Here is a 10391-nt window from a genome sequence, read left to right as displayed (position 1 = left end):
GTGCGGGACCACCGCCCTCGTCCGGCGGCAGCGCCCAGAAGCCACCGGAGGATTCCTCGGGCTGGCGGGGGACAACCCGCGGGTGTGGGACCAGCGGTCGTTCACCGTGCTCATCGCCAACGCCTGCGCCGTGGACATCACCAACGTCCACGCCGTGCTCCTCGCCAACGTCTGCGCCGTGCTCATCGCCAACGTCTGCACCGTGGACATCGCCAAAGTCCGCACCGTGCTCTTCACCAACGTCCGCGCCGTGCTCATCGCCAACGTCCGCGCCGTGGACATCGCCAAAGTCCGCGCCGTGCTCCTCACCAACGTCCGCGCCGTGCTCATCGCCAATGTCCGCGCCGTGGACATCGCCAACGTCCGCGCTGTGGACATCGCCAACGTCCGCGCCGTGCTCATCGCCAACGTCCGCGCCGTGGACATCGCCAACGTCCGCGCCGTGCTCTTCGCCAACGTCCGTGCCGTGCTCGCCTGGCTCAGCGCTGTGGACGCCAAGGGCACCGTCCCCGACGTCCCCGACAGCACCGTCTCCCTCAGCCAGCTCCCCGGCCTCTTAGAGTACGGGGCGGAGGGCGACCACCCTGAGGGACTGAGTGGCGGCAGCCATGCTGGGGACACCAACCAACTGGGGGACACCAGCCCTTCCTGGGGGGGCAGGTGGCGACATCCCCCTCTCTGGACCCCAAGAGCGAGCAGGGTGGGGTGGTGGCCATCCTTCCCCCCACGGCGGCCAGAGAGTCCCGGGGACCCTTCTCAGGAGACACCTATGGAGACTGCAAAGGAGAGGCCGGTGGAGAGGGGTCCCCTGAGAGTCCCCTGAAGGGTTGCCCAGCTGGTCCCCTGAGGAATATCCTGACGAGACCCCTGAGGGTCCCCTGAAGGCTCTCCCACCGCCGGCATCCTTCCATATGGATTGTCCGGCAGTTTCTGTAGAACCCGCTATCTCCGGGAAGCGGCATGGAGCAGCCCTCCATACTGGAAGGTGTGAACACCAAAAAGCGTGGGAAAGGGATCCAGGAGCAGGCGGAGTGCTGAGCCCTCTTCTGCTTCCCAGTGCGATGCCGGGGACGCCCGTGCCGGCATGGAGAAGGAGGGACAGGCGCCCTCACCCTCTCCCACTCCCAGGAGCAGAAGCTACAAGTCACCGGCGATGAATTAGAAAACTTGCGGGTGAGAAATGCGTGACGTAAGGGGTGAATTAGTGAATTCGTGAGTTAGACAAGTTTGTGCAGAGGGGATGGAGCCCTCGTTTGCATCTTTGTCTTTTTTCCTGATGAGCTCGTAAATTAAAGCTTAATTTACAGAGTAAATATGAGAGATCCAACGGACTGTGATGGGGGACTTGGGGACATGGGGGGATGGCGACACGGGAATGGGGAGGGGGTGGCTGGGAACATGGGGGCGCATGGGGACATGGGTGTGGAGCCAAAGAGGGGGATGGAGCTGGGGGGGTGGGGACGGGGGGCAGCAGGGAGCGGGGTGGAGGGACACACCGGTGACAGTGCTGGGGTGCGGGGCTCAGGCCAGGGGAGCTGCCCACCTGCGAGGGCCTGAATGACCCCATTGCCCCCCAGATCTGAGGTGGGGGGGGAAGTGGGTGGTTGCCACCCCCCAGGGGACACCCTCACACTCCTGGGGGCAGGACCCCCGTGCCCCCAGAGGTCATGGTGGCCTGTGCTGCAAGGCCGGGCATGGAGCTGGGGTTCCCTCCTGTGGGGTAATGGCGGGGTGGCCATGGAGCCAAACGTGCTGCCGGGGCCGCCCACGGTGCACGGGCAGGTGGGGTGCTGTGCCCTGTGGGGGGCCCTGTGCCAGGACTACCATGGGTGAGGCCAATAAGTGGCCCCGTGTCGTGTCCCCCCCCGGCTGGCTGCAGTGAGGCTGGGGGGGCCGGTGGGTGCTGCAGTGGGGCAGGGGTCCCGCTGCCATTCTTGTGGTTTGGGGGTCCCCAGGGTACTGCAGCACAGCAGGGGGGCGCAGGGGTGCCACTGGGTTCTGGGGATCCCCTGGGTACTGAAGTGGGGTGGGGCACTGGTGCTGTTGGGGGACTGGGGGTCCCACTGCCTCTCTTGGGGGTCTGGGGGTCCCCTGGGAACCACAGTGGGGTGGGGGGGCGTCCAGTTGGCACTGCTGGGGGACTGGGGGTTCCACAGCCTCTCTTGGGGGGGCTGGGGGTCCCCTGGGAACCACAGCGGGGCGGGGAGGCGTCCAGGGGGCACTACTGGGGGGCAGGGGGTGCCACTGTCACTTTTGGGGGCTGGGGGTCCCAGGACTACTGGAGGGGGACAGGGGGTCCCCTGGGCACCACGGGGGTCTGGGGATCCCCTGGGTATTGAAGTGAGGTGGGGGGCCCACTGGTGCTGCCGGGAGGCTGGGGGTCCCACTGACACTTTCTGGGGAGTTGGGGGGTCCCCTGGGAACCACAGCGGGGCGTGGGGGCGGCTGGAACGTGGCGGCGCGGGGCGGGTTCCGGGCGGGCCGAGACGCGGGGCGGCCGAGACCGGAAGTGGGGGGGACGGTGCGGGGCGGACCGGAAGCGCGACCGGGCGCGGTTGCCGTGACAGCGGGCGCGGAGCCGCCATGGAGGCCGCGGCCGCGCTCACCGATATGTACGACCAGGCGCTGCTAGGGATCCTGCAGCACGTCGGGAATGTGGAGGAGTTCCTTCGGGTCCTCTTCGGCTTCCTCTACCGCAAGACCGACTTCTACCGCCTCCTCCTGCGGCCCGGGGACCGCCTGGGCTTCCCGCCCGGCGCGGCGCAGGCCATGGCCCTCCAGGTACCGGCGGGGCGCCTGGGCTGCTGTACCCTACCGGCCTTGAGGGTCCTCCTGGGACCGCTGGTCCTCGGCGGGGTGTGGAGGTGACGAGGCCCGGCCGTGCTGGCTGTCGGGTGGGAGGCGGAGGCCCCGGTCACAGGTGTTGTCCCCGTCGCTGGGCCTCACTGGCCGCGTTTGTCCCCTCGGAGCCGAGCGGGCCGTGTCCCCCGGGGCTGGGCGCGTGTCTGCCAGCGGGACGGCCGGGTCTGCTCCGTGACGGCTGCGGTGGAGATCCGGGCAGGGTGGAGGAGACCGGGAACGGGGACCGGGCAGCCCCTGGGTTACCGACCCTGCCCGGAGAGGTGGAGGAGGAGGCGGGAGAGGTGTCCTGGCAGGTCGGGCGCGGGGGTGGATGCTGGCGTGGGTGGGGAGCGTCACCCTTGTAAGAGGATGAGGAGCCCTGGGGGCAGGTGGGGACTGCGAGACCCTCGTGGAAAGAGCTGGGGTGCGACACCCATCTCGGAGCTGGGCCCTGGCTCAGGACGGCTGCCAGCAGCACAGGGGCAGGATGGGGGGCTCATGGTGGGGCTCGCGGGGAGCTGCCGCCGTGAGCTGTAGCAGCAGGGAGCCTGGAGAGCGGCCGAAGGCAGGTGGGGGCCCTGGGGTCGTGTGGGGAGCTGGTTTGGGCTCTGCTGAGTGGGAGCTCATGGGCAGCCCTGGGCTTGCCTCGGTCGATGGCAAAAGCCCATACCTGGTGTTTTTGCTGTCCGGCTGGGCTGGGCTCGGTGTTGGGGCAGTGCTGGAGGTCTCTGACTCAAGGTTTTATTAGCAGGGAGGAAACGAGCTCATAAAACTAGGGGTAAGGCTGGATTTGGGGTGTTTGTCTGCTTGGATGGGGTGAGTTTTCCTTCCCAGGTGCATCAGGCCAGAGGGTGACGTGGGCAGGCTGATGGGAGATCCCTGCCCCTCTCCCTGCAGTGGTTTGCAGCACGAGGGGTGTCCTTGTCCCCCCCCAGCCCCCGGGTTGGCCCCCACTGTGGGAGAGCACTGGGCTCTGCAGATGAGTGGGGAGCCTGGGGGGGGTGTCTCAGGCTGCAGAGGGGAGAGCAGAGAGCCCAAACCACTCGGCAGTGGGGCAGTGATGGTGGGTGGCCTGTCTCATGTGCCCCCCGGGGGCCTTTTTGGGCCTGGGCACAAGGAGGGAGGCATAGCACTGTGGCCGCAGTATTCATTCCCTGGAAAGACTTTGGCCAGGGCGGCCTCACAGCTGCATCCACAGGGACCCAGAGTGCGTGTGGGCAGTTTGGAAGAGACTCGTCCCCCCTCCCGGCTTGGCCACAGCCCGGGAAAGGGCACGGTTTCAAAGTGTCGCTCTGCACAATCTGCGCAGGGCTAGCTTGAGCTCGGGCTTCAGCTGGGGAGAGGGAGCCGGGAAAAGGTGCTGTGGCTTCATGTGGAGTAAATGCGGTTGCAAAGAGAGAAGCAAACGGAGTGGGGATGATGCCCAGCGCTCACCTCTCCTGCGTCCTCATCCCACGGGCTGGTCCCTGCGTGGGGAAGAAGCCCGGGGTAAGGCGCATGAGCAAGCACTACGATAAAGCTGCTCCTGTCCTGCTGTGGCTGCGCTGGCGGGAGCTCTCCTGCCGCTGCGTTCCCTTTCTCTTGTACCTCTTGTACCCAGAGAGAGACTTGAATCAAGCAGTGCCATGGGCCGGGTGCACAGCCTAGTGTCAGTCTCCTGCTAGAAGCTCTGCAGCTGGCTCCGAAATATTTCTGGGAAGCGAAGGAGGGCTGTTTGTGATGCTTGCTTGCTTTCCAGAATGTGTTTACGCTGAGAAATGGACAGGCACTTGGGTGGGAAGAGCTTCAGCTCCTTCAAGGAGCAGGTGCGGGTCCTGGATCACTGTGCTTCCCTTGGTTGCATCACACAGTTGTGGGTTTAACTTTTAACCTCCAGCCTGCGCCAGACAGGTACGGTGAGAAGCAAACTGCAGGGTGGGATTACATCTTCTCCTGCTGCCACTGGCTTGGGCAGCGACCTGCTCACCTGCTGCACCTCTGGGGGGCAAGGAGGGATGATTTTTCCCTGAGCAAGTGCGTGCTTCTGGCTTGAATCAGTCAGTTCTGGCTCAAAACCCCACATGAGCTCACTCTGCTCCTTCACCTGTGCCAGCTAAGAGAGCTCTGAGTCTCTTTGGACTCAGCCAGCACCAAGTAAGCTGTCCTCCAGCTTCTCCTGGGGCATCTCATCCTGTCCGCGGTTCAGAGGTTTGGTGTGAGCTTCAGGCTGCCAAACGGCCCCTCAGTGAGCACTGGAACGCAGGGCGAGGGGAGGCTGGAGGTGCGACGGCTCCCTCAGAGTCCCCTTCCCAGCTAGGAGTCAGAGCTCATTGCTCTCCTCTTCCCTGCAGTAAGCAACCCTCTTCCCAGGCTGATGTGAGTTTGGCTGCCAGAACGTGATCCAAGAAACGATTTCAAAATGGCTCAGGCTTTCTCCTGAGGTGCGTTTAATGTGTCTGTGTGACTTTTGAAATAGTCACTGGCTGGTTTTGTTGGCAACTGAAGCAACTCAGTGTAGGGAGTTGGAGCCATGTGGTGTCCAGAGTGAGAGGGACAATAATAAGTGCCTCAAGTGTGTGATGCTTCTCTTCTCCTCCTCCCCCACCTTCTCAGGGAGAGCTTGGTGGCTTGGTGACCCTCTTGGTTTGCTTTTTATCTTTCAGGCATTCAAAGTCTTTGAGCGGATGGCCCGGCAGGATGATGAGAAGAGGCGCCGAGAGCTGGAGGCAAAGCTAAGGAAGAAAGAGGAGGAGGAGGAGGCTGCCGCAGCTGCTGAGAGGGTGAAACTGTCCCCTGCAGCTCAGGAGGTTGAGGTAGAGACAACAGCAGAGAACGTCCCAGTGCCAGATGCCAGGGAAGCTGCAGGGACACAAGATTTGGCCGTAGCCCAGGACACAGCCACCAGTCCTGTGTCAGCAGAGCCCCTGGGGGCTGCTGCCCCAGCAGAGCCCCAGCCAGCAGAACTGCCCACGTAAGGGTCTCTAACTTTTTTCATGCTCCTGGCAGGGGGGAGGCAAAAACACGGAGGTGGTGTTCACTGTACAGCCCTTTTCGGGGGGGTGGCCCTCCTCCGCGGGCACTCAGCCCGTCAGGAGGATTTCCCTTGCGGGCTTCCATCGCTGGAGATGTTGTGTGATTCCCCACGGGAGGGCAGCATTTTGTTCTCCAGTGGGTGGTTTGGTGTCTCCCTGTCTGCTCTGAGCAGGGAAGGTGGCATGTCCCTGTACACAGCCCTGCAGAGCTGGGCCAGTCCATGTGGCTCCTCCTTACTCTGCCTGCAGTGAACAGCCTCCCTTTTCTGGCGAGCACGGTCCTGTCTGTGACAGCTCTGGGAAACCCCGGCGCCATCCTGTAACCCTTTTCTCACAGAAATTCAATGTCAATCTTCTCTGGTGGGGTATCCCAGCAGCTGGCTAGGAGCTTGCACGGATACCCGCAATACCTGCGAGTTGGTGCAGGCAGGTCTGGCTGCATGGCAGGCAGCAAGGCCAGCCATGGCATCAAATACACACAGAAAAAAATGGGTTTGGACACCTCTGGAAGTCTCTGGCCCAACCCTTTTCTCAGAGCAGGTCCAACTTTGAAGATCAATCAAGTGCTGCAGAGAGTTTTCTCTTTAGCTGTGTTCTTTCTCCAGACTCAGTCGCTTTCAAGTAGGGCTAAGCAGCCATGGTTTTTACAAAAATGTCCTTTTTTCAAAGTCCTTCCAGGGTATCTTTAACTCTTCCAGCTTGGCTCTGTCAGCTGAGCAATGGGAGGTGAGCTCTGGTGGGCCGGCATGGCCTTTATGAACCGCTTACCTGACCACGGGGTCCTGTCCAGGGTTCGCTTGTCCTTCCCAGGGTGTCACCTTGACCCCTGAGCTGAGGCAGAGCTGCCCAGCCCTCATTCAGGGCCTTGCATGCTGTTGAGTTTCAACCTGCTGTGTCTCCTTGCTGCCTGAGTCAGTGCCTTGCCTCACCTGGGGGAGCGATGCCACAAGCAGGCCAGGGCAGATGGCTGTCTCCTCCTTCTTTCCCTGGTGTCTCTTGTGGTCAGAGCCCCATGCGATGGCCCCACCACCTCCCACTGCTCACCACTGCTTTTCCAGTCATATGTGGGGCTTTGCTGCCAACCATCCCTGCTGTCCCACTGGTGCTTGGTGAGGAGGACAGCTTGGGCTGGTGACCCCTGTCCTCCAGGCCAGTTTTAGGCACATCAGTGGTGAGGGCAAGCTGCTAGAGGGAAGCAGGCTTTGCTGGGAGAGCCCCAAGTCCTGGAAGGACTGGGATGGCCAATGCCCCTGAGGAGCAGAGAGGATTTGGAGCCCAGACTTTAGGGGCTGTTGGCTCTCAACATGGGGAAGGGGTGGTCTGAGGACCAAAATCTTGGGGGCAGTGGAACGATAAGTGGCAGGACTGTGGTGGGGTCAGAGGCTACAGCCTCAGCTCAAAGCAGTGGTAGAGAGGAGGGCCCAAGTATAGCAGCCATTGGGTGGAAGGGGAAAGGTGTCAGATGTGCGCGGGCAAAGTGCCTACCAAGTAACTTGATCCAATGGGGAGGAGGAGAAGGACTTGTGCTTAACTCGACCAGGCTGACACATCCTGCACGATAAAAATATGCCAGAAGCCAAAAATGAAATCACCTGAAAAGCCACGTTCCACTGCCTGTGCCGGAGCTGTCCTGTGAAAGAAAGATTGTCCCCAGGGCTGTCAGTCTGACACCTCTCCCAGCGCAAAATTAAGGAGCCAAAAAAAGCTGTTAGAGTGGGCAGGTCTCTGCAGCTGGGCTGCATGGCCACAGCACTGACCCATGTGTTTCCAGCCTGGTTTTATCCTAAACAGAAAGGAGAGGGAGAGACTTGAGCCCCCTGCGAAGCCATGAGCGGAAGGGTGCAGGGACTGGCCTCAGCACTGGCTGCTTTTGCCCCCTTGTAGTCTCCACATTTGTTGCGTTCTGCCACATGACATTTAGGCTCGGGCCTTTTGCTGTAGGGGCAGCAGCTGTTGCGAGTGGTATTCAGCTGCCTGAAAACAGATGTCAAGGCTGCGGGAAGGAAACTGGAGGGATTAGGAAGGAAGCTGAGGACTGGTGCGGGGGCAGGACATGTCTGATGGGGACAGTTTCTGCTGTGGGTGGGGAGAGCCGGTCTCAAGTGCTCGGCCGGGTGCAAAGCGCAGCCCTTGCATCCACCACTCTTCGATCATCTGTCCTGGCACAGCCAGCAAGTGGTCCCTGACAGACTTCAGACACTCAGATGCTGTTTTGCAGCCTGCAGATGTGGCATCAAATGCAAAGCCCTGCGTGGCACCTCTGCCACCTAGCTTTGAAAAGAAGGTGCCTTCAGCTTAATACAAGTGCCCCTGTGGCTTCTGCCCTGCCCGATGGGCTTTTCTCCCTTTCCTCTTCCAGCCTGCGCCTGCTCCTGCTGCCCCAAACGCTGGCGGGGTAAAACACTCTCAGCCCTCTTGATGCCTGCCCATTTTGGGTGCGTGGTGAGTGAGACTGGGCACAGGAGGACCCGTCCACTGCGGCTTCACAGCCTTGTTGTTTCCAGGCCAGAACAGGGTGTCTGCAGGCTCTTAAGTAGAGCAGAGAGGCCAAGAGGTTTGTCAAACGGCTGTAGTTGGTTTCTGTGCCTCTGGGGGGCACTGGAGCCCCCGAAAGGCAGCGGGGACCATGAGCGGGCATCCTGGGCACCCCCAGACAGACTATTAATAATTTAACCGGCTGCTTAATTCTGCGCAGCCCCTTCTGAGCAAAACCCAGAGCCACCAGCCTGGTTACGAGGGGCGCATGAATAATGCGCGACTCTGGCAGCAAGAATGCATAAAAGAGCTTAAACGAAAATATTTTCCATGTCCCTTTGTTTCCTTTCCCCCCCTCCCCCCGCTGCCAGTGAAGAAAACCGCTGCCACCAAAATCTATATAAAAACTTGCTCATTCTGTCAACCTGACTGCTCTGTAAATGTAGGGCAGGTACCATCCCAGATCTGCCATCTCCCATCAGAGCCTTGCTGTGCGCCCAGGTGCTGGGGCGCTGTTCATGAGCATCTTGCGAAGTGCAGCGAGATGGTAGCAGCTTTTTTGGGGTCTGTCTGGGAGAGCAGAATCAAGCTGGCTTTCTGGGTGCGGAGGATTGCCCGTGGGCAAGGAAGGTGTCAGTTCCTTGCTCTGCCTGGGGCTTGGCCAGGTCTCCCCAAGTCCCTCACCATCCCTGCCTGTGAAAGGCAGGTGATACAGTTCCTCTTCACTAGGAAGGCTGCCCCGTAAACACCTTGAGGACTGAGGTGCCTTTGGGGTGACCTGCATGCCAGGAGCTGTGCTGAGGGAGACTAGAGGTCTCCATGCTGATGATGAAGCCGGCTTCTCAGCCCAGGTTGCAGCTGCCCTGGGTGTCCTTGCCGTCCTTCTGTGACCATCATAGCTGTCTTGCTCTCCCACCTTGCTGGGAGGGCAGAAGGGAGCATGTCCCCCTTGCACCCCCCACCGTGGGGCTGCACATCCTGGGAGCGCGCAGCCAGGGCTGCTGTTGCAGCTGCACAGCTCACACATGCGCCGGCTCTGGCTCTTCCCCCATCTGCTCCCAGAAGCCATCCTCGCCTGAGCTCAGCTCCTAATTTTGAACACCTCCGCCACCCAGCACCCTACCCTTCCTCCAGCTTGGATTTCATCCTGCATATATTTGCCACACAGCATTTAAAATAGAGCCCGGCAGCCCACGTGTGGCACTGCGCAGCCCGGCCTGGGCGCTCGGCTTGTGCTTTCTGACTCCAGTTCCTGGCTCCCCTCTGTTCCTTTCTTTCTCTGACTATGAACAGGGGGGATTGCTCTCCTTCCCCCTGTCCCGTGAGCCTCATCCCAAGGGTTACTCCATGTGCAGGCAAGAGGTGGTGGCAAGAGGTTAGTAACGGCATCTCTGGAAGCCTGTGCGTGATGGTGAATGTCCCACCTTCATATATTTCTCCATCCAGCCCTTGCATTCCTCCTGTGTTCTTTGGCCAGGCATGCTCAGGATGGGGCAGCTCTGGGCTGTTTGGTATGCCCTGTTAGAGACCATCTTGGACCTTCAGAGAACAATCCACTGGAAAGAACAGCAGAGCATTTGATTGTCAGGCAGGTGAGGTCTCCCAGAGGAGGATCTTTGGGGGTGGACAGATGTTGAAGTGTTCCCCCAAAAGATGATGGTTCCCCCCAGGTGACTCCAGCCTGGCTCCTGCCTCCCCCTGGGCAGCAGGGAGTTGGGGCAGCTGCTGGTCCCTCTGCTCCCCTGCCTATGTGGGGACAGAGCTTGGGTCAGAGCAGGCTGATGTGGAGCCATGGCACCCACACACCCCAGGTCGGGCATGCACAGTGTGCCCAGGGCTTGAAATGGGACCAGCGGGACACGGAGCACCTGTGAGCACCGGACAGGCCGAGGACGATGTGCAGTACCTGGTTGCTGGGGAAGGTTTGTTGCTGCCGTTGGGGGACCTGGCATGGTGACTCGCACTGCTGAGCCGGAGCAGAATGAAACCCTGGGGTCTCCTTGGCCTGACCATCCACCTCCTTTCGCATGGAGAGGGAAGAAGAGGCTGTAGGAGGGGACTGCA

At 61.1% G+C, this 10391-nt stretch overlaps 1 protein-coding gene across 1 annotated transcript in view; it reads left to right on the top strand.

The window, feature by feature from the left end:
* The first annotated feature begins 2528 nt into the window (after window positions 1–2528).
* The window catches only part of NUDCD3 (NudC domain containing 3), a 32731-nt gene continuing 24868 nt past the window's right edge, over window positions 2529–10391 (top strand). The window contains exons 1-2 of the mRNA XM_049830710.1: window positions 2529–2781; window positions 5484–5791. Coding sequence (XP_049686667.1) covers window positions 2584–2781; window positions 5484–5791 — 506 coding nt within the window. The 5' untranslated portion in view covers window positions 2529–2583. The remainder of the gene's footprint in view (window positions 2782–5483; window positions 5792–10391) is intronic.

Source organism: Accipiter gentilis, chromosome 28 (assembly GCF_929443795.1).
Source record: "Accipiter gentilis chromosome 28, bAccGen1.1, whole genome shotgun sequence".
NCBI classification, from domain to species: domain Eukaryota; kingdom Metazoa; phylum Chordata; class Aves; order Accipitriformes; family Accipitridae; genus Astur; species Astur gentilis.
The sequence above is the reverse complement of the archived record's forward strand: the minus strand, read 5'-3'. Positions and strand labels throughout refer to the sequence as shown.